At 43.2% G+C, this 24,515-nt stretch overlaps 1 protein-coding gene and 1 long non-coding RNA gene across 3 annotated transcripts; one reads left to right on the plus strand and one right to left on the minus strand.

The window, feature by feature from the left end:
- TXNDC15 (thioredoxin domain containing 15) lies at positions 1–15,817 on the plus strand. 2 transcript variants are annotated; one of them, XM_010590768.3, is made up of 5 exons: positions 1–165; positions 8,719–9,200; positions 11,097–11,260; positions 13,326–13,456; positions 14,944–15,817. In XM_010590768.3, exons 1-5 carry the CDS (start codon positions 99–101, stop codon positions 15,138–15,140), a joined length of 1,041 nt encoding a protein of 346 aa, XP_010589070.1. In that variant the 5' UTR covers positions 1–98; the 3' UTR covers positions 15,141–15,817. The 2 variants fall into 2 exon arrangements, with proteins under 2 accessions (XP_010589070.1, XP_064132540.1); XM_064276470.1 differs by lacking the exon at positions 1–165 and adding an exon at positions 644–878.
- Positions 15,512–24,477, minus strand: LOC135228640 (uncharacterized). Its single transcript, XR_010319342.1, has 2 exons — positions 24,248–24,477; positions 15,512–20,732 (listed from the first exon to the last, which is right to left on the minus strand). It is a non-coding gene; the product is annotated as an uncharacterized LOC135228640 (long non-coding RNA).
- Positions 24,478–24,515: the final 38 nt, after the last annotated feature.

Here is a 24,515-nt window from a genome sequence, read left to right on the forward strand (position 1 = left end):
CCCCCAGCCTTCCTCAGGCTGGGAGCGCGACTCGTGTGGCTTTGCGCCGGTTGCCCTTCGGCCTGGGTGGTGGTCCTGGCCGCCACCCGCCCCGCGCCATGCGGCTCCTCAGCTGGTGGCCAGTGTTGCTGTGGGTGCTTGGGCCTCCTGCCCGCGGCCTGGAGGGTGAGTGCGCGTCGGCGGCGGGGGGCCGCAGGCGATGGTGCGGCAGGCGGCGGTGCGTAAGTGATGGGGCGAGGTGGAGATCTACCGGGGCGACGCTTTTACCTGCGTGAAGGCCCGCAATGCGCGCCTCGGCTTTTCTGGGTCCCTCCGTGCGCTTCTCCCCTTGTTATCCTGACCTCTTTCCCCGTGTGCGCTGCCGGCTTGTGGTGGTGATGGTGGTGGTGTGGTTCACCATGGGTACACCCCGGGCTCCTCGCGGCCCGGGCCAGGCTCAGGCTCCCTTTGGCAGGCGTCTGTTAGTCAGGAGTGACCGTGTATTAAGCGCTTACTGTGGGATATCATGTGGTGAGCACTTTATAAATAGTAATAATAATCATAGTAAATACCCAATATTTAATGTACCCTTGTTAAGATTGCAAAGCGTTTTATTACATAATTTTCTACGAGATATGTTCCCTTTGTGTCTCCATTTTACAGATTAAATTGCTGAGCTTCAGAGAGGCTTAAGTAATTTGCCCAAGTTGGCACTTCTGTTAAATGGTCGAGTGTCTCTGACCCCAGAGTCCAGGCTTACCTTGCACCCTGATGGAACACTTTGTTAAGGAGTCCACTCCTGCTCAGATGCCTGCATCAAGGACAGACCAGAAAAACTTATGAGACTCAGTGGGTTACCTGCTGCTCACCAGGGCATGCTCTCAGGACCCCCCTCAGAGGTGAGGAAGGCAGCCATCCTGGCGGCATGGCTGGAGGTGGGGGAGAGGTGGGGCGTGGAGAAGACCTTACTCTCGTTGCTTCCTCACCCCACTCTTAGCAGCCCTGTAAGCCCAGACCCTTTAGGCTTAACTTGTCATTCAGACTTAGCAAGAATAAACCCAAACCAAACTCGTTGTTGAGTTGATTCTGACTCATAGCAATACTATAGGACAGAGTAGAACTGCCCTGTAGGGTTTCCAAGGACCACCTGGTGGATTTGAACTGTTGACCTTTTGGTTAGCAGCCTTGGCTTTTAACTACTATACCACCAGGGTTTCCTGAGCAGGAATAGGCAGGTCTTTCCTTTCCCTGGGATGTCCTGGAAGGAGGGGGTAGAGGCAGACTGTGGGTGAGCCGGGAGAAGGGTGAGGAATAGCAGCACAACAACCATTTATAAAAGGACTCACTCTGTTCCAGGCCTTGTGTTTAGGGCTATTCGTGCATCATTGTATGTAATCTTCATATGCTTATGAAGTAGATGTTGCTATCTTCCCCATTTTATGGATGAATAAAACTGAAACTCAGAACCAGTAGATCTTTTGCCAAGGTGATAAAGGGAGAAGTGGAGAAGCTATGATTCAAGCCATTGTCATCTGGACTTCATAGCCAAATGTAACCTCTGTACTCTCACTGCACTTAACCACCAACCTCAGAAAGGTGATAGCATGTGCTGGGTATCCTGTTTGCCCCCAGATCATTCACCAGCCTTCTCCACCCTGCTCTGTGCCATGGGTGGCTGGCCTGCAGGAATACCAACTGGCTGTCCTGCTTTCTTGGTTCCTTTGGCTTGCAATGAGAGGAGAGTGAGGTCAGGGTATTGATTCCTTCAACTCCCTCCCTCAGGAGTTATCACAGGTTGGCTGTGTTCCTCCACTGAAAGTTACAGCTTCTGGAAGGCTGCCTTCTCTGTGCTGCCCTCGCTGTTCCAAGATCCTATGACTTTTTCCCTCCTCGAACCCTTTAGGACTGTAAGTAGCAATTGGCTGCCTCTGTGCTGTTGCTGATCCTGAAGTTTATTACCATTGCTCTTGGCTTTCCCAACTTCCTGCCCAAACCTTGGTTGTCCCTTTAGTAGCTCTTCTCAAATTTCTCAAGTTAAGTATGCTATGACAGGTCCTGGCAGGACCCTGGATGGTTGAGGGAACTTACTGTTGCTGTCAGTGTGAGCCCACCTTGCACTTAGGGTCAGATCATCAAATTATCTCGCAGATGCTGAAGTTAACATCTGTCATGGGGTGTCATTGGTCATCATGGCCAGTCCATAAATGGGGTGAGGTCACAGGAACTTTCACCAGCTGGTTCCTTCTTCACTGTGTCAAGTCAATTAGATTCTGACTGATAGTGACCTAACAGGACAGAGTAGAACTGCCCCATAGGGGTTCTAGGACCCTAACCTTTACGGACAGTGTTCTGCTGCTATTTATAAGGTTTTCACTGTCTAATTCTTTTCAGAAGTAGACTGCCAGGTCCTTCTTCCTAGTCTGTCTTAGTCTGGAAGCTCAGCTGCAACATGTCTGCCATGGGTGACCCTGCTGGTATCTGAATACCAGTGGCATAGCTTCCAGCAACATGCAAGCCCCCAGAGTATTACAAACCCAACAGACACGTGGGGGAATATAGTCTGATACAGTGCCGGAAGATGAGTCCCCCAGGTTGGAAGGGACTTAAAAGATGACTGGGGAAGTGCTGCCTCCTCAAAGTAGAGTCAACCTTAATGTTGAAAATGGAGTCAAGCTTTTGGGACCTTTATTTGCTGATGTGGAACGACTCAAAATGAGAAAAAACAGCTGCAAATGTCCATTAATAATTGGAATGTGCAATTCACGAAGCATGAATCTAGGAAAATTGGAAGTTGTCAAAAATGAAGTGGAACGCATAAACATCGATATCCTAGGTATTAGTGAGCTGAAATGGACTGGTATTGGCCATTTTGAATTGGACAATGATAAGGTCTACTATGCTGGGAATGAAAACTTGAAGAGGAATGGCTTTGCATTCATCGTCAAAAAAAAAACATTTCAAGATCCATCCGGAAGTACAGTGCTGTCAGTGATAGGATAATATCCATACGCCTATAAGGAAGACCAGTTAATATGACTGTTATTCAAATTTGCACATCAACCACCAAGGCCAGAGATGAAGAAATTGAAGATTTTTACCAGTTCTGCAGTCTGAAATTGATTCAACATGCAGTCATGTTGCATTGATAATTACTGGAGATTGGAATGTGAAAGTTGGAAACAAGGAAGGATCAGTAGTTGGAAAATATGGCCTTGGTGATAGAAACGATGGCAGAGATCGCATGATTGAATTTTGCAAATACCTTTTGTCACCAACATAAACGGCGACTATACACATGGACCTTGCTAGATGGAATACAGAGAAATAAAGTCAACTACATCTGTGGAGAGAAAACATGGAAAACCTCAATATCATCAGTCAGAACAAGGCTAGGGGTGAACTATGGAACAGACCATCAATTGCTCATGTGCAAGTCCAAGTTGAAACTGAAGAAAATTAGAATAAGTCCACGAGAGTCAAAGTACGACCTTGAGTATACTCCACCTGAATTTAGAGACCATCTCAAGAATAGATTTGATGTGTTCAACACTAATGATCAAAGACCAGACAAGTTGTGGCATGACATTAAGGACATCATATGTGAAGAAAGCAAGAGGTCATTAAAAAGACAGGAAAGAAAGAAGAGACCAAAATGGATGTCAGAAGAGACTCTGAAACTTGCTCTTGAACATAGAGTAGCTAAAGCAAAAGGGAGAAATGTTGAAGTAAAAGACCTGAACAGAAGATTCAGAAGGGCAGCTGTAAAAGACAAATTATTATAATGACATGTGCAGAGACCTGGAGATAGAAAACCAAAAGGGAAGAACATGCTTGGCATTTCTTAAGCTGAAAGAACTGAAGAAAAGTTCAGGACTTGAGTTGCAATATTGGAGGATTCTATGGGGAAAACATTAAATGATGCAGGAAGCATCAAAAGAAGATGGAAGGGATGCACAGAGTCACTATACCAAAAGTGGTCTATATTCAACCATTTCAGGAGGGAGCATATGATCAGGAACCAAAGGTACTGAAGGAAGAAGTCCAAGCTGCACTGAAGGAATTCGCAAAAAACAAGGCTCCAGGAATTGATGGGTTACCAATTGAGAAGTTTCAATAAACAGATGCAGTGCTGAAAGTGCTCATCATCTATGCCAAGAAATTTGGAAGATAACTACCTGGCCAACTGACTGGAAGAGATCCATATCTATTCCTATTCCCAAGAAAGGTGATCGAACCAAAATTATTGAACAATATCATTAATATCACCTGGAAATAAAATTTTGCTGAAGATCATTCAAAAATGGTTGGCAGGGAACTGCCAGAAATTCAAGCCAGATTCAGAAGAGAATGTGGAACCAGGGATATCATATGGATCATGGCTGAAAGCAGAGAATACCAGAAAGATGTTTACCTGTGTTTTTGACTGTGCAAAGGCATTCGACTGTGTGGATCATAACAAATTATGGATAACATTCTAAAGAATGGGAATTCCAGAACACTTAGTCATGCTCATGAGGAACCTTTACATAGATCGAGAGGCAGTCATTCGAACAGAACAAGGGTTTAGTGTGTAGTTTAAAGTCAGGAAAGATGTGCATCAGGGTTGTACTCTTTCACCATACCTAGTCAATCTGTATGCTGAGCAAATAATCTGAGAAGCTGGACTGTATGAAGAAGAACAGGGCATCAGGATTGGAGGAAGACTCATTAACAACCTGTGTTATGCAGATGACACAACCTTGCTTGCTGAAAGTGTTGAGGACTTAAAGCACTTACTGATGAAGATCAAAGACTACAGCCTTCAGTATGGATTACACCTCAACATAAAATAAAAATCCTCACAACTGGGCCAATAAGCAACATCATGATAAATGAAGAAAAGATTGAAGTTATCAAGGATTTTATTTTACTTGGATTCACAATCAACACCCATGGAAGCAACAGTCAAGAAATCAAAAAACACATTGCATGGGGCAGATTTGCTGCAAAGACGTCTTTAAAGTGTTGAAAAGCAAAGATGTCACCTTGAGGACTAAGGTGCACCTGACCCAAGCCATGGTGTTTTCAATTGCTTCATATGCATTTGAAAGCTGGACTGTTAATAAGGAAGACCAAAGAAGAATTGACGCCTTTGAATTGTGGTGTTGGTGAAGAATATTGCCGAATGAACAAATTTGTCTTGGAAGAAGTATAACCAGAATGCTCCTTACAAGCAAGGATGGTGAGACTATGTCTCACGTAGTTTGGACATGTAATCAGGAGGGATCAGTTCCTGGAGAAGGACATCATGCTTGGTAGATGGTCAGTGAAAAAGAGGAAGATCCTCAACGAGATGCATCGACACAGTGGTGGCAGCAGTGGGGTCAAGCATAACAGTGATTGTGAGGATGGCGCAGGACAGGGCAGCGTTTTGTTCTATAGTACGTAGGGTCGCTATGAGTTGGAACTGACTCGACAGCATATAACAACAACAATGACATATGATGTTAAACATCTTTTCATATGCTCTATTTGCCATCTGTATATCTTTAGCAAGGTGTCTGTTCAGATCTTTCGCCAATTTTTTAATTGAGTTGTTTTCTTATTGTTGAGTTTTAAAATTTCTTTGTATATTTTGGATATAACTCTTTTATCAGATGTGTTTGGCAAGTATTTTCTTGCAGTCTGTGCCTTGTCTCTTCATTTCTGAACAGTGCCTTTTGTTTTATTTATATATACACACACACACACACACATATATATAAACCCTTTGGCATCAAGTAGATTCCTATAGGACATAGTAAAACTGCCCCATAAGGCTTCCAAGGAGTGGATGGTGGATTCGAACTGTCAGCCTTTTGGTTAGCAGCCAAACAGTTTACCCCTGCACAACCAGGGCCCCATGTATATGTATGTACACTTAACTTTTGAACACAGGGAATACAGTTAAAATTGTTTAAAAATCCTTGCTTACTAATTTTGACATGTGTATCAGTTCTGAGCTAGTTTTGATTGATTGATTATTAAATGTAATCTGAGGTATGGATTACATTTTTCTGCCTGGCAATCTTTGATCAGATGCCAGACATGAATTTTACATTTATTTATTTTATTGTGCTTTAGATGGAAGTTTACAGAGCAAATTAGTTTTTCATTAAACAATTAATACATGTATTGTTTTGTGACATTGGTTGCCAACCCCACGATGTGTCAACACTCTCCCTGTCTTGACCTTGGGTTATCCATTTGCATTCTTGCAGCTTTCCAGTCCCCTCCTGCCTTCCTGTCCCTGACCCTGGGGTGGTATGCCCATTTAGTCTCCTTTACATGGTTGAGCTACTTGTGTTATTGTTTGTTTTATGGGCCTGACTGATCTTTGGCTGAGGGGGGAACCTCAGGAGTGACTTCAGTACTGAGTTAAAAGGATGTCCGGGGCCATACTCTGGGAGTTTCTCCAGTTAGAATTTTGTTCTACATTTTCCCCGGCTCTGTCTAGGATCCTGTATTGTGAGGCCTGTCAGAGTAATCGGTGGTAGTAGCAGGCACCATCTAGTTGTGCTGGACTCAGTCTGGTGGAAGCTGTGGTAGTTGTGGTCCATTAGTCCTTTGGACTAATCTTTCCCTTGTGTCTTTGGTTTTTTTCATTCTCCCTTGCTCCAGGTGGGACCAGTGGAGTATCTTAGATGGCCGCTCACAAGCTTTTAAGACCCCAGATGCTACTGACCAAAGTAGAATGTAGAACATTTTCTTTATAAAATATGTTATGCCAATTGAGCCAGATGTCCCCTGAGACCATGGTCCTCAGCCCAGAAATTTGGTCCTTCAGAGAGAATTTTATGTTTTTGAATGTTGGATATGTTCCTATAAATATTCTTGAGCTTTGTTCTGGGATAGTTAAGTTACTTGGAAAGGTTTTGACCCTTTCAGGTCTTGTTTTTAAGGGTTGTTAGATGTGAACAGAGTTGAATGTAGTCTAAGATTAGCTGTGCTCCGCTACTGAGGCAAGTCCCATTTGTGTATTCTTCCCAGTGCCCCATGAATTACGAGGTTTTCCAGTCTAGCTTGTGGGAACAGGTACTATTTCTAGCTCCGTGTGAGTGCTGGATACTATTATCTCTAATCCTTTGGGATGGTTCTTTCCCTGGCTTTGGGTAGTTTACTCACACACACGTACTGGTCAATATTCTGCTAAATACACAAGAGGGGACCTGCTGAAGATCTCTGGAGTCCTCTCGTCTTGTGTCCTGTGCTGGAAACTATAGCTTCCTTGACCTCCCTGGACTCTTAGCTCTATCTCTTCAATTCAGGAAGCCTACCAGGCTCTGCCTGCGTTCTCTCTCCTTGAACCATGGTTGAGAATTCTCTCAAGGCAGTAAACTGGGGCAATTATAGGGCTTTGTTTCCCCTTTCTCAGGGATCACTGTCTAGTGAGGTCTTTGTTGCCTGATGAGTAGTGTCCTGAAATTATTTAATATATTGTTTATTTTTTGGTTGTTTCAGGAAGGAGGGCTAATTTCATCCCTGCTACTCCATTTTGGCCAGAAGTGGAATTCCCAAAGAATGTTTTTGAATTGCCAAATGAATCTGCAAATTTCTGTGGGGATATTTGAGACCTTATAAAAATGTGCATACACTAGGAAGCTCTCAAACCTTTTCGCAGTTTAAGCCAGTCGGTCATTCACTCTCTGGTGTCATGCTCTTGGCATGACAGATCTCATTCTCATTATACAGGCTGCAGTTCCCCAGCTAGATGGTGAGATTGCCTGAGGGCAGGCACTAAGGTTGTCTGAGGACAGGGGCTGTGCGGGGCTTGTTTGTTTCCCCTGGTCAGTACTTGGTATAGAGCCTGGCAGCTGGTGTGTTGATAAGAGTTGGAGGGCAGGAGTCACTGCTCCAGAGATTAATGGAGATTGCTAAATGGACATGCGAGACTGCCTTGGAGTCTTCTCTTACCTGAGCATTTTGCCAGGACCCACCTTGTGGCTCCAAAGTGGGAGGAAGGCCCCCTTCTTCTTCCTTCTGCTGCTGCCCCTGTTCTTCTGGGCGTTCTTCTTGCACTCCCAAGGGCAGCAGGCAGGCTAGCAGAGTCCAGCTGTCAGGAAGGAGCTGCTATGTGACCCAAGCCTGTTCCTCAGGCAGTGCAGCCCAGGATTCCCAGGGGTATCATGGTGGGAGATTACGTCTGCTCTGGACTAGCAGCCAGGAGACTTTGCTCCTAAACCTGGCTCTGCTGCTTACTAGCTGTGTGCTATTCACATTATACTGAACCTCTCTGTGCCTCAGCTTGGTCATTTATTAATTGATTGAGGATGAACCCTTGTCCTGCCTATCTTGCAGAGCTGTTATTATGTGTGCAAAGATGCTTTGCCATAGTAGAATCTCCCGTAAAGCCATTATTATTTTGGGGGGTATTCTTATCAAACAAAAGGAAATGTTAAAATGTTTGTATCATATTTTCTTAACTGGATGTCTGCACTGGAATGCCTTTGGACATGCCCCAGATGAAAGTGGTAGGCTTTGAGTGAAGCTGTGTATTTGTCCACTTACCTACTTGGTGTTCATTGATCTAGTACCCTGTGAGCACTTTCTTCATGACCTGGAGAATGGTGGGGGCTCTTGGCTCTTAGATAGTTTAACAGGAAGGATAACTTTTTTCTCCAGAGGGGAACATTTCATAGTTGAGGACAACTATAACTATTTGAAGTTCATTTATTTTGAAGTCAGGTATGATCATGACCATGTGGCATGTTTTGGTTGCAGAGGAAAGTGGTCACGTCTGGTCTGAGGAGCGGCCTGCTCACTCTCTCCAGGCTGGGGCTGTGTACCTGAGTGAGGAGGAGCCCCCACATGGCCCGATGGACCAGGACATGTCAGCAGAAGAGGCTGATGCGGTGGTGGGACTGGACAGCGCTGGGGATCACACGGTGATGCTGTCTATGATTCCGGGGGAAGCTGAGGACAAACCGAGCTCAGAGCCCAGTGGTGGCACCTGCGAGGCTGGAGGCGAGGAAGATACGAGGTGCAATCTCAGAGAAAGCCTCTTTTCTCTGGACAACGTTGGAACAAACTTCCCAGATAGAGAGGAGGAATATTACACAGAGCCAGAAGTGGCAGAGTCTGAACACGCTCCGGCAGAGGAGTCCAATAATACTGATAGCCTGAAGTCCCCTAAGGTGAACTGTGAGGAGAGAAATGTGACGGGATTAGAAAACTTCACCCTGAAAATTTTAAATATGTCACAGGTAAACAAACATATTATTTAGTGCTTTCTTCCTTTTCAGCATATACTTTTATGATTTAATTCTTTGTCAACTTTCAAACTGAGGGTCACAATTTTTACTGTACTGTAAGTAGCATGGAGCCCTGGTGACACAGGAACTAAAAGCTACGGCTCTGATCAAAGACGTCGGCAGTTTGAATTCACTAGCCGCTCTTTGGAAACCCTATGGGACAGTTCTACTCTGTCCTGTAGAGTCACTATGAGTCAGAATCGACTCGATGGCAACGGGTTTGGGCAGATGCATAGCATTTCATGGCTGCATCAGTGAAAATTGCCCTCGCTCTCCCTGATGTTTATTGGGAAAGGAGGAAAGATAACTAGTGTCAATTATGCTTTTTAGGTGGCCTAAACCTAGTCACCCTTGGGGTCATCTCACCACCAAACCTCATGATAAAAATCCTCATGGACAGAGAGGTGCTTAGCATTAGAATCACAACATTTTTCTTTTTCAAAATGAAATATTTATTACAGAAGCAACTTCAAAATATCTGAATTAACACGTGGGAAATGTGCTATATGGATGAAAAGTTTCTCTGTCCTCCAAGGAGTGTGAGTCCGGCGTTTAGAGAGCTGAGACAATTGCTACAAACCCAGCCATGCTTTTCCAGATAGCTGGATAAATGATGATTCCAAAGGGAGTGCTGGGATAATGCGAAATTTCTGTGGGATGGTTAAGAAGCCAGAAGAGGAGGATGAATTCCAGGCTACTGATATAAGAGAAGTAAACCCTAGCTCTGAAAGTTGTGATTACTTATTTTATGTGAGAATATGGTACTGTTAGGAGCCCTGGTGGTGCAGTGATTAAGAGCTTGGCTGCTAACCAAAAGGTCAGTGGTTCAAATCCACCAGCCGCTCCTTGGAAACCCTATGGGGAACTTCTGCTCTGTTCTGTAGAGTTGCTATGTGTCAAAATTGACTCGATGGCAACGGGTTTGGTTTATTTATTTTTCCTGGTACTTGTAGTGCTCATAGCTGCCCTCCTAGTGCCAGATCAATGCTGGCCTCACACCCTCCCCCTAGTGCATGGTAGACACTATCCCTCAGCTCTGCAGGACTGTCTAACTGGTGTCACCCACAGCAACCAGGCCAGAGCAGGTTAAACAGTCTGAATTAGGGTGGTGGCAGGGGTGGTGCGCCACTGAATTGAACTAACCTTTAGCCAAATATATTGATCCAACTGCCTCGTACAGACTCCAGTCTGCTGAGGGAATAGTTTGACTCTGAGATCATAGTGCTCCAGCAATGCCATTAGGTCGAGTTAGACAAACAATTCAAAGGCCGGGGCAGCGGTCTCTACCCTGTGAGTGCTTAGTATTTGAATTGATGAATTATGAGAAATATTCAAGTAGCTGTGTAGTAATATTAGGAAAGCTTGATGTTGTTAGGTGTCGTTGAGTCAGTTCTGACTCATAGTGACCCTGTGTACAACAGAACGAAACACTGCCCAGCCCTGTGCCACCCTCACAATCGTTGCTATGCTTGACCCCATTGTTGCAGCTGCTGTGTCAGTCCGTCTTGTTGAGGGTCTTCCTCTTTTTCGCTGACTCTCTACTTTACCAAGTGTGACGTCTTTCTCCAGGGACTGATCCCTCCTGATAACATGTCCAAAATTATCCAAAGGAAAGTTTAGAGGAAGCTTTATAACTTTCCATTTGATAGTACTTTTCTGCTAATGCAGAATTCATCTGGCTCAAAATCCAAAAAGTCCTAAAGCGTATACAGCACAGTCTCCCTCCTGTCCTTGCCCCCACCCACCAGTTCTCTCCCTGGAGGCGGTAGTGTTCCTGTTGGATATCCTTCTAGACAAATGTGCATGTACATTTACTATGGACTTTGACACTTGTTTCTTTCATCGCAGGACCTTATGGATTTTCTAAACCCAAATGGTAGTGACTGCACGCTGGTCCTGTTTTATACCCCGTGGTGCCGATTTTCTGCCAGTTTGGCACCTCATTTTAATTCTTTGCCCCGGGCATTTCCAACTCTTCATTTTTTGGCGCTGGATGCATCTCAGCACAGCAGGTATCTTCCTTTAGGGGGTTTATGTCTCATCCTTTAAGATGGTGGTTGTGGTTATCTGGAGGTCAGAACTAGTTAAGTTAGAAGCAGAGGTGATGGGTGTGACCTTCAAAACTGTATTGAAGAAAGGAAAAGCCAAGGGAAGGTTCGGGTGGCCTAGCTTCTGAGGGAGCCGATGGTGTCATTTTCTGGAGGCCTCTAAAAGAGAGAGTGGACTGTTGTCTGTGTAACGGAATTTAAAGGTAGCTCAGCCTGATGTCCCATAGGGTTTGCCTAAGGGCTGGGGAGGGACTAGAGGACTTTTTTAGCACAATTAGGGTCACACATGCCACATTCCTTTGTGACTTAACCTGCAATTTAGGTTTCCAGCCCTAATATCCCATCTCCTCGGTCTATGTCTACTTAGGATTTCTTTCTTTCCTTCGCTTCTATTTCCCTTCTTTTCACTTACTTACATTTATTTTTGCATGCCTGTCCCACAGATGTTCAGATTAATTCAGTGAATTAATATATCCCTTCAAAATGACATTTTACCCTTGTTTATACTTTTGTTCAATGAGCTTTTGTATTTTTTAAGTGTCAATAAAATAAATTACAGAGAGCTTTGCTCAGATGTCATAGATTTCCCCTGACTGGTCCTGGCTGTCAGCTGTGTGTCCCCTTTTCCTCTGATTTAGAGATGCTCATGAGCTGGTCACAAGGAAGTTGTGTGTAAGTAAATTTAAAATGTCTGGGAGATGGTCAAGTTGGTGATAAAACATTATGAAAGTAAGTTGAAGTTGAGTAAAAGCTTATTAATTCATACTCCAGAGATTTTCAGTATAGGAGATGTTATTGCCAACATTTATCTCAAACTGTTTGTGAAGAAAGACATTGTCAACAAATTAGTAGTTCTCGTAAGGGTTTCAGGAAAATGTCTAAGCTGCCCAAGGGAACAAATTGATGGGAAGGACAGTTGAGGTTGGATGTCCAGTTTTGACTGGGCCCTCCACTGCTTCCGAGCCAACTGGGCTGACTCCCACACCTACTCAGTTCTCTCTGGACTCTCTGGTATGGGGTCCAGCACAGTTCCCTTTGCCTTTTTTCCTTCTCCTCCATGTATCCTTCTCAGTGTCTGGTATGGTGCCTCTCTTAGGGAGAATAGACAATACTTGTTCTTATTGTATGGACTGGGACTGGTGTTTCCCTCACATGCTGATACTAATACTAAGTTACAAATGAAAAAAAAAACCTGATGATCCAATATTATCACCATTTTACTCATGGGGGAACTGAGGCTTAGTAACCTGCCCAGAGGTCACATAGTTCTGAACTAGCAGAACGAAGGCTTGAACCCAGAGTGCTTTGACTCCAGAGCTTATCTTCAGTGCTCTGTATCATGTAAAGGTGAAACAACACCACAGGTCAGATTACGTCCAAACTGCTTTGCCCTAATTGGGAACTTCTTGGCATGTTTGTTAGATCATATATTCTCTTGTACTTACCATAAGTTGATTTTTTTTTTTGAGAATGGGCATTCTGAAGAGTTTGAAAATTATTCTGTCAAATAAACTGACACAATGTCCTTCCTCCATGAATTAGAGTTTTCTGGCCTGATCTGTTTGGTCATTTAGAAACTTAAATAAATAAATAAAAAGCCCAAACCCACTGCTCTTGAGTCGATTCTGACTCACAGTGACCCTATAGGACAAAGTAGAACTGTGCCATAGGATTTCCAAGGAGTGCCTGGTGGATTTGAACTGCTGACCTTTTGCTTAGCATCTGAACCCTTAACCACTACGCCACCCGGGTTCCCATGAAACTTAAATAGTGGAATCATAACTGTGTCATGGGTAGTCCCATATTGTAATAGAAAGCAACTCAAAGAGCAAAACAGGAATGCCCCCAAACCATGACTCATTAGGAAAGAGGTCAAAAACAAACAAAAGCCTAAAGTTTGATTGTTACAAATCTCCTTATGCACACGAAACTGATCCTTTCTCATTTATTTCCATCCATTCTGATAAGGGATTGTGTGAGAAAGCCCACTGTTAATTCAAGTTTTCTGACTGACTTCTTTCTCTTACAGTCTTTCTACCAGGTTTGGCACTGTAGCTGTTCCTAACATTTTGTTATTTCAAGGAGCTAAACCAATGGCTAGATTCAATCATACAGACCGAACACTGGAAATGCTGAAAATTTTCATTTTTAATCAGACAGGTATGTAGGAGAAATAATACGCTGTAGGAGAATTTTATTGCTGGGGGTATATGCCTTCTGTGGGTTCTGACCTGCTGTAATCTATATCCTAAGTGAAGGATTCAAGATTGACTCTGAGATGTAACCTTTTTTTTTATTATTATTATTTTTATAATAAACTACTTCCTGTTAAATACTTCCCCATCAGTGGCAAACTTAACATGAATAAGTAATTGTAATGATTGTAAATAGCTTTTTTTGAGACATGTTTTATTGAGGTAAAATTTACATACCATACACTTTGCCTGTAGATACCTTTTATATACGTTTTAATGTATAATATTTATACAAAAAGGTGCATAAATCACTATGTACAGCATGAGAAATTTTCTCAAAGTGAACACCCCGGGTAAGTAGTACCCAGATCAAGAAACGGGACATTTCTCCCCGTCTTCAGCACTGCCGTTCCCCTAAAGATAACCGCAATCTTGACTCCTAACACCGTAGTCTAGTGTTGCCCGTTTGTGAATTGTGTGTTATTGGGGACGTATAGTATGTATTCTTTTGTGTCTGGCTTATTTCACTCAACATTATGATTGTGAGATTCATCTGTATTATATGTGGTTTGTTTTGTTCATTTTTGTTGCTGTATAATGTTCCATTTATTAATCAATTGTAGATGTTATTTGAATTCATTAACATTTGCCAAAACATACAGCTTTACCTTTTACTCTGTTCGTGAAAGTTTGAGCATTGTAAATTGAAGGCATTTCCTCCATTGGAAAAGTTCTCTCCTCAAAAACTTGCATACCTCAAGTATGAACGCCCTGCTTCTTTCTGAAGTGTATTCCTTGGAAATAGAAAATAAATTATAACATACCTTCCATATATTTTAAATTGAATGTAAGTACTTATATCTAATACTAAAGAAGGAAGAGCTGCTACTTCCAGGAGTTATGAAGTGTTTAGCTATCTCAAGTCTTGTCCTGAATTGTCATTTAGATTGATATGGGGAGAGGGAGACATTTTGCTCAACACTCTGGGAAAATCTAGAATCCAGGAGTCACAGCATGTTTGGCATTCACTGGTCCCAGTGGTAGTTAACTGTTCTGACAGTTCTTCAAATCTTTCAGTACATTATATAAAAGCATTTTTTTTTTTTTTAAAAAAAGCATTACTTATTTTGTGAAAACATTCCATAGAGCCCTGCCAGTAGCTTTACTAGTTACTTGTTGAACTTTGGCCTTAAAAGAGAAGAAAATTCTTGCACTGCATTGGTTAAGAAGCCTTTAATTTTTGAACAGCTGACTGGATTCCTGCTTTCTTGATGTGGTGGGGAGAAAGGCAAGTTGCAAATTACACTGACAGGCAAGTGAAATTGATCCCAGATATACTAGCGGTGGTGTTTATATTAAGACTGCATATCACTTTGCATACCATGCATAATAGTTCAGAAAAATCTGTGGCAGGTGCTTTCTCTGATTTGAAACAACTGATTTCTCTTTCAGGCATAGAAGCCAAGAAAAATGTGGTGGTAACTCAAGTTGACCAAGTGGGCCCTCTTCCCAGCACTTTGATAAAAAGTGTGGACTGGTTGCTCGTATTTTCCTTATTCTTTTTAATTAGTTTTATTATGTATGCTACCATTCGAACTGAGAGCATTCGGTGGCTAATTCCAGGACAAGAACAGGAACATGCGGAGTAGTGTTGGACTGAAAGTAGAAGTTGGAAAGAGGAATTTCAGTCCTTCGTATCAGAAATTAGTGCTATGATTTCATAGATTTTCTTCGGTGAAAGGCTGACTTTCAACATCCTCCAGGTTAAAAGAATCATGCATTTGTTGAACTACTGAATGTGTAAAAAAATTATAAATGGGCGTTTTAACTAGTATTGTAATAAGCAAATGCAAAAATATTCAATAGAATTCACTGTTCTTGTTTTTACTACTTGAACGTAATACAGTATTTTAAGGGAGAAACCCAGTTTAAAATGTGAAGGCGTATTCTGGTGGAATAGTGAGTAGAATGACAATATGTTTACTACATAGAAGGCAGAAATTGGACTTTCAGATTATAGTTTTAGAAAACTCTTGATTCCCCGTATGTCCAAGAAAGTTGGTTTTCTGTTCTTTTGCAATTTCTTTTCCAGAGTCTAAGCAGGAAAATGTTGTGATGGGAAGAGTAACTAGAACCGACAAGTGTGACCTCTCACAAGTAGCAACTGCTACTTGCTGTCTTTACTGATGGAAAATAAAATAATCAAAGACCTTGATGCCTGTAGTCTCTAATTTCACTGGAAGAATTTGAAGTGGTTTAAGAAGTATTTCTGGATAAGGCAGATGCAAAGAGAAAATATATTTTATCACCACAGCTAAAGTTTATCAGTTCTGTAGCATAACGTAAATATTAGTCATAGCTGTCTAATCGGCATGCATTTATTGAGCCCTAAAATGTTCCTAACACTGTGCTAGATTTATTTATGTCTAAAAGAAGTTACACTGCCCTTGCACACAAGTTGATTCCAGGATACTTCAGGACACATTGAGTAAAGAGACACCATATAATTTATACAAACTTTTTTTTTGCATTTTCTTGCATTTTTTTAACTGTGATTTAGGTGAAAGTTTACAGAGCAAATTAGTTTCTCATTAAACAGTTAATACACAAATTGTTTTGTGATATTGTTTGCCAACCCCTTGATACTTTCCCCTCCTCCACCCTAGATTCCCTGTTTCCATTCGTCCAGTTTTCCTGTCCCTACCTACCTTCTCATCTTTGCTTTTGGGCTGGTGTACCCATTAGTCTCATATACATGATTGAACTGTGAAACACAACCCTCACATGTGTTATTGTTGGCCCTATTAAAAAAAAAAAACCCTGTTGCCGTGGAGTCGATTCCAACTCAGAGTGGCCCTATAGGACAGAGCAGAACTGCCTCATAGCTTCCAAGGAGCACCTGGTAGTTTCAAACTGCCAAACTTTTGGTTAGCAGACATAGCTTTCAAACACTACACCACCAGGGTTTCCTGTTGGCCCTATAAACCTTTGGCTGAAGGGTGAACCTCAGGAGTGACTTCAGTACTGAGTTAAAAAGGTGTCCAGGGGCCATACTCTTTTTTCTCCAGTTTCTGTCAGGCCAATGTCATGGATTGGATTATGTCCCCCCAAAAATGTGTATCAGTTTGGCTGGGCAATGATTTCCAGTATTGTGTGGTTGTCCTCTATTTCGTGATTGTAGTTTTATGTTAAAGAGGATTAGGGTGGGATTGTAACACCCTTACCCAGGTCACATTCCTGATCCAATGTAAAGAAAGTTTCCCTGGGGTGTAGCCTGCACCACGTTTTCTCTCTCAAGAGAGAAAAAGGGAAACAAGCAGAGGGTTGGGGACCTCATACCACCAAGAAAGCAGCGCCAGCAACAGAGTGCATCCTTTGGACCTGGGGTTCCTGTGCTTGAGAAGCTCCTTGACCAGGGAAAGATTTAGGACAAGGACCTTCCTCCAGGGCTGACAGAGACAGTCTTCCCCTGGAGCTGACACCCTGAATTTGGACTTTTAGCCTATTTTACTGTGAGGAAATAAATTTCTCTTCGTTAAAGCCATCCACTTGTATTTCTGTTATAGCAGCACTAGATGACTAAGACAACCAGCAAGCCTAGTCTTTTTTTGTGGGTATGAATTTGAATTTTGTTCTACATTTTTCTCCTGCTGTGTGTGGGACCTTCTATTGTGATCCCTGCCAGAGCAGGTGGTGGTGGTAATTGGGCACTGTCTAGTTGTTCTGGGCTCAGTCTGGTGGAGGTCATGGTAGTTGTGGCCTATTCGTCCTTTGGACTGATCTTTCCCTTGTGTCTTTGGTTATACAAACTTTTTGAAAAGCTATTTTTAAAAGATCCCTTAAATTCAGATATAAGATAGCTGATTACATAATGATAAATTATTTTATACTGTTTCCAGTGTTTATTTAGATAAAATGATTGAATGTTCATTTCATAAAGCACTGCAGTACAGTGAATTACTTAATATGGCTCCTTGGAAACTCCATGGGGCAGTTCTACTCTGTCCTATAGGGTCGCTATGAGTTGGAATCGACGGCACTGGGTTTTTTTAGTCTTTGTAACTCTTACCAAATGACTGGGTGGGATTATGCAAAGGAGGCACTTGTGGCCCACCAGGGGGATTGGATAGCTTGCTAATAGTGTAAATAAGGTACATGGCACCCTTGAGGAGGTGGGACTGTGCAAATATGGTGTAGAGAACCCTAATGAGGGGACTGGTCAATGTCTTAGTTATCTAGTACTGCCATAACAGAAATAAAAGTGGATGGCTTTAACAAACAGAAATTTATTTGCTCACAGTCATGGAGGCTAGAAGTCCGAATTCAGGGTTCCAGCTCCAGGGAAAGGCTTTCTCTCTTTGTTGGCTCTGGGAGATGGTCCTTGTCATCAATCTTCCCTTGGTTCTAGGAGCTTCTCAGCACAGGGACCCCAGGTCCAAAGGATGTGCTCCACTCCCAGTGCTTCTTTCTTAGTGGTATGAGGTCCCTCTCTGTTTGCTTCTCTCTTTTATATCTCAGAAGAGATTGACTCAAGATACAACCTAATCCTGTAGATTGTGTTCTGCCTCATTAACATAACTGCCTCTAATCCTGCCTTATTAACATCATAACCAGTAACCCAGTGCCGTCAAAAAAAAAAGAGGTTAGGATTTACAACACATAAGATTATCAGATCACAAAATGGAGGACAACCACACAATCCTGGGAGTCACGGCCTAGCCAATTTGGCACATATTTTTGAGGGATACTATTCAATCCATCCATGACAGTCAGTTTTACCATCCTGCTATGCCTAAAATGAGCCTTCCCAGAGGCGGGAAGGGGGCACCTACTGCCACCAAGAAAGAAGAGCTAGAAGTGTATCCATTGGACCTTGGATCTCTGCGCTGAAACTTCCCCAGGAGACAGAGAGCTGTAACCCTGGGGACAGCAAGAAACAGCAGCAGCAAAGGCAGCCAAACCAGAAGACCTGCAGGAGACAGCACGGTGGGCTTCCTGGCCGACAGAACAAGGTGATTACAGTAGGTGTGTTGACCCATAGTGGGAGAGCCAAGTGCCTTTGGACACAAGGAGTGGGGTGCCTCCTGGCACTTACTGGCAGAGCTAAAAAGGAGTGTAGACGGTGAGGGGCCAGAGAGAGGCCTGCCTGCAGGCATGGTTGAGAAGAGGGTGTCCTGATCAAAGAACTGCATCCTGAGTGTTCCTGAACCTGAATTGTAACCTGTTACTTCTCTAATAAACCCCATAATGTGAATATTGTCTGTGACTTCTGTGTGGCCATTGCAACAAATTATTGAACCCAGCAGAGAAGTAGAGGGTGCTATGGGAGGGGACGGTTGGTGTCAGAATTGGTAAAAAGTTTGGAGCACGGAGGCTTGTCTGACCACCACCTCAAAGGAAAGAGCCTTGGGCTATTTGATTCTTTCCCTCTCGTGAAGTTAGAGGTCAGACACTGCATCCGTGCCATTTTTACAACCACCTTAAATTCTATTAAAGCAGAACTTTAGACGAGTCTCCATCTCAGGGTGCTAAGTTGGATGGGAGTTTGCAACTTTATACTTATGTGTCATGCTGTGGATGGCAATGACTGGGGTGGTCACTGGCAGAAGGGGACCATGGCTCAGAATAGTACCTTTATTTCCATTTTACAAATGAGCAAACTGAGGCACAGAGAGGTTAAATAACTTGCCCAGATTACAAAGATAGTAAATTGATGAAGCTGGGATTCAAACCCTCATGTTTGCATGTGTGTAATTACAAATATATGTATTCCTTCCATCTTCTTTTGATGCTTCCTGCGTCATTTAATATGTTCCCCATAGAATCCTTCACTATAGAAACTTGGGGCTTGAATTTTTTCTTCAGTTCTTTCAGCTTGAGAAATGCTGAGCATGTTCTTCCCTTTTGGTTTTCCATCTCCAGCTCTTTGCACATATCATTATAATACTTTACTTTGCCTTCACGAGCCGCCTTTGAAATCTTCTGTTTAGTTCTCTTACTTCATCAATTCTTCCTTTTGCTTTAGCTGCTCGATGCTCAAGAGCAAGTTTCAGAGTCTCCTCTGACATCCATCTTGGTCTTTTCTTTCTTTCCTGCCTTTTCAGTGACCTCTTGCTTTCTTCATGGATGATGTCCTTGATGTCATTCTACAACTCCTCTGGTCTTCGGTCACTAGTGTTCAATGCGTCAAATTTATTCTTGAGATGGTCTCTAAATTCAGGTGGAATATACTCAAAGTCATATTTTGGCCCTGGTGGACTTGCTCTGATTTTCTTCAGTTTCAGCTTGAACTGGCACATGAGCAGTTGATGGTCTGTTCCACAGTTGGCCCCTGGCCTTGTTCTGACTGATGATATTGAGCTTTTCCATCGTCTCTTTCCACAGATGTAGTCAATTTGATTTTTGTGTGTTCCATCTAGTGAGGTTTGTGTGTATAGTCGCCGTTTATGTTGGTGAAAGAAGGTATTTGCAATGAAGAAGTCGCTGGTCTTGTAAAATTCTATCATTCAATCTCCAGCATTGTTTCTATCACCAAGGCCATATTTTCCAACTACTCCTCCTTTGTTTCCAACTTTCTCATTCCAATCGCCAGTAATTGTCAATGCATCTTGATTGCATTCGATCAATTTCAGGCCGCAGCAGCTGATAAAAATCTATTTCTTCATCTTTGGCCCTAGTGGTTGGTGTGTAAATTTGAATACTAGTCATATTAACTGGTCTTCGTTGTAGGCATATGGGTATTATCCTATCACTAACAGCGTTGTACTTCAGGATAGATCTTGAAATGTTCTTTTTTTTAAGAATTAGTCGAGGTTCAACCATTTCAAGAGGTGGCATATGATCAGGAACCGATGGTACTGAAGGAAGAAGTCCAAGCTACTCTGATGGCACTGGCGAAAAACAAGACTCCAGGAATTGATGGACTATCAACAGATATTTCAACAAACAGATGCAGAGCTGGAGGTGCTCACTCATCTATGCCAAGAAATATGGAAGACAGTTTCCTGGCCAACTGACTGGAAAAGATCCATATTTATGCCTATTCCCAAGAAAGCTGATCCTACCGAATGTGGAAATTATAAAACAATATCATTTAATATCACACGCAAGCAAAATTCTGCTGAAGATCATTCAAAAACAGCTGCAGCAGTATATCGACAGGGAACTGCCAGAAATTCAGGCTGGTTTCAGAAGAGGACGTGGAACCAGGGATATCATTGCTGATGTCAGATGGATCCTGGCTAAAAGCAGAGAATACCATAAGGATGTTTACCTGTGTTTTTTTGACAATGCAAAGGCATTCAACCGTGTGGATCATAACGAATTATGGATAACGTTGCAAAGGATGGGAATTCCAGAACACTTAATTGTGCTCATGAGGAACCTTTACATAGATCAAGAGGCAGTTGTTCGGACAGAACAAGGGGCTACTGATTGGTTGAAAGTCAGGAAAGGTGTGCGTCAGGGTTGTATGCTATCACCATACCTATTCAATCTGTATGCTGAGCAAATAATCCGAGAAGGGGGACTATATGAAGAAGAACAGAGCATCAGGATTGGAGGAAGACTCATTAACAACCTGCGTTATGCAGATGACACGACCTTGCTTGCTGAAAGTGAAGAGGACCACAGCCTTCAATATGGATTGCACCTCAACATAAAGAAAAAAAAAATCCTCACAACTGGGCCAATGAGCAACATCATGATAAACGGAGAAAAGATTGAAGTTGTCAAGGATTTCATTTCACTTGGATCCACGATCAAAAACCATGGAAGCAGCAGTCAAGAAATCAAAAGACACATTGCATTGGGTAAATCTGCTGCAAAGGACCTCTTCAATGTGTTGAAGAGCAAAGATGTCACCTTGAAGACTAAGGTGCGCCTGACCCAAGCCATGGTATTTTCAATCACCTCATATGCATGTGAAAGCTGGACAATGAATAAGGAAGACCGAAGAATTGATGCCTTTGAATTGTGGTGCTGGTGAAGAATATTGAATATACCAAGGACTGCCAGAAGAACGAACAAATCTGTTTTAGAAGAAGTACAGCCAGAATGCTCCTTAGAGGCAAGGATGGCGAGACTGCGTCTTACATACTTTGGACATGTTGTCAGGAGGGATCAGTCCCTGGAGAAGGACATCATGCTTGGCAGAGTACAGGGTCAGCGGAAAAGAGGAAGACCCTTAATGAGGTGGATTGACACAGTGGCTGCAACAATGAGCTCAAGCATAACAAGGATTGTAAGGATGGCTCAGGACCGGGCAGTGTTTTGTTCTGTTGTGCATAGGGTCACTGTCAGTGGGAGCCAACTCGATGGCACCTAACAACAACAATTACAAATATAAGGAAAAAAAAAAAAACCCCAAAATAGTGATTACATCTCTTATAATAATAACATTTGAGTATTACTATATGTGTACCAGGTACTATTTTAAGTGCTTTACATACACTATTTTATTTAATCCACAAAACAGCTCTATGAGATTGACACAATTATTAAATACCCTCATTTTACAGAAGAATAAATAAACTGAGGCACCAAGTTATACAGCTTCCAGTGGTGGGACTGAGCTTCGAACCTAAGCATCCTGACTCCAGAGCCTCTCCATGGGAAGGTACCCACCCCGCTGAGCCTCTTGTGCCACAGCCGTGATGACCATCGTACACATTTCCACTGTGTTTCCCATAGTTATAATTTAGAACCTTGGGTTTTGTGTATGTGTGTGCTTAAGTGATATTTCCTGTTGCTAATAGTTTTTCTAACCTTATCTACATAATAGGCCTTTGAGTAGATGCAGCATTACTTACTGAGTCTATCTTCTTTTGCTGGATATTAGGGTTGTGGATAGCTTCATTTCCTTCAGGGCAGATTCCCTGAGTGGGAATTACCTTATTAAAGGTAAGGACCTTTTTTTTGCTTTCTGGTATATAGGGACTCTAATCCGGGGGTGAGGGGAGGCTCCCAGGCACCAACAGATCCATGGATCTGCTTCTAGCACTTGGCTGAGACCAGCTACACTGGGGTTCTGTGGAGAGAGGGGGTTGAGAGTACAAGGGGAGATGGGGAGCCAGAAGGCACTAGTGTAAAGGGAATGGGAGGTAGAAAGGAGGGGAATGATCCAAGACCAGCTAACCCATCCCAAGCCAAGCATGGTGTTCACTACAGAGGACATGCTCAGTCAATATTTGCTGAGGGAATTAAGTTCTCTTAATTGGGGAGCTAGTGTAGTAAGGCCAGAGCATTCATATTGGTGGGCATTACATCCTGCTGCTGCTGCTTCGTGACTAGAGCTGGGATGCCGCAGTCTCATCCATGGCTTTACGGAAGGAAAATGATAAGTTATTACTAATTTGTTAACTCATACCTATCTGCTAATTCTTCAGTTCTCACTTTAGTGAGCAAATCTGTAGAGCATTTTTCATGATCAAAAACACCCAATGTAAATGTTGGAAATACAATCCTTATTTCCACCTCAAGTTTCTCTTGGCCTTAGGCACCAGGCAAAAGAAACCAAGGATAGCATGGAGTGAAGCTGGGGTCTTGATTTTAGTGTCTCTGGATCCCTGCCTGGAGATCAGCAAGCTACTTTTGATCAGGGTCCCCAGGGTGTTTCCTCCTGAGTTCTCCTCTTCAAATATATCTTGCCAAGTGGGCAAAAGGGAAGAAGCTGCGTCTTACCTTAAGTCTGAATTGTAGGTTATTTTGAGGCAAAGCCTCTATTATTCCCAAGTCTATATGGGAAATAAAACTGACTTACGACTGTTAAATTGAACTTAAATAGACTCTCATCCTTGAAAAAATACATATTCTTGAGTGTATTGCTATATTCTCTGCAAAATGCTTGTTATTCGCTTAAACTAGTAAAAACATGATACACGTGAATACACTAAGAACGACTGAACTATACACTTTAAAAGGGTAAATTTTTAAAATTATATCTCAACAAAAAAAAAGAATAAAACAAAAAAAGTGTGTGTATACATATACCTGTTGCCATAGAGTTGATTCTGACTCATAGTGACCCTAAAGGACAGATAGTACTGCCCCATAGGGTTTCCAAGGAGCAGCTGGTGGATTGGAACTGCTGATCCTTTGGTTAGCAGTCAAGCTCTTAACCACTGTGCCACCAGGGACGGACGGACACACACATACATACATACATACATACATACATACATACATACATACATACATGAAGCAATGCCCCGAAAATGATAGAAGAGGAAATTCAAATCTGTCCACAAGTATCTCTGGAATGCTTACATGTGCCGATGTTAACAATACTGCTACTTTTTGGAGAATTAAGAGCCAGTTTTTCCAGACTATTTTATCTAGGTAAATACATAGGAGAAATCTTGCCCTAGGACTTGTAACCAAGTAACGACAAAGCAGAGTTTAGATTCGAACCCACAGCATTCGTGTTATACAGATGGACTGCTGAGGTTGGGCGCTTGAACTATTGGACATGACCCTGCCCCCGCTTCCCGAATGCTGAATTGATGACAGCCAGAGTGATGGTCCTCAAGCACCCACAGCCCTTCTCCTCGTGCCCCCGTCCCACGACACTCTCCCACCGGCGCGGGCTGCTCGCCCTAACTAACGCCTAGGTGGGTGCCGGGTACGGTCAGCCAGTTCGCGAGTGTGCAGCAATCCGGGCCCCAAGTGGGGGCAGGAGTCCCAACACTCAAGAGCAGCAGAGGAGATCAAGCCTAAGTGTGGGAAAAGGCCCGCAGCGCCCCGCCAGCCGGCGTACCTTCCCTGGACAGACGGGAAAACCGGGCATCAGGTCGGCGATGTCGCGGAAAGAGAGCCGAGGCGGGAAGCGCGGACTGCTCCCCCGGCCCGGGGACCTGCAGCGCCACGTCCGCCCCGGCGGCCATTGAAGCGCCTGGGGGCCTTCCGGGGCCTGGGCTTTCCCGGCGGGGTCGGGCCTGTGCAGGACGGCCCGGCCCAGGGCTGAGAGCTGCTCGCACGTCCCCGGGCTCCAGGCTGGTCCCGCGGCGAGACTGCCGGGGCGCCGG

This window comes from Loxodonta africana, chromosome 2 (assembly GCF_030014295.1).
Source record: "Loxodonta africana isolate mLoxAfr1 chromosome 2, mLoxAfr1.hap2, whole genome shotgun sequence".
Lineage (NCBI taxonomy): Eukaryota > Metazoa > Chordata > Mammalia > Proboscidea > Elephantidae > Loxodonta > Loxodonta africana.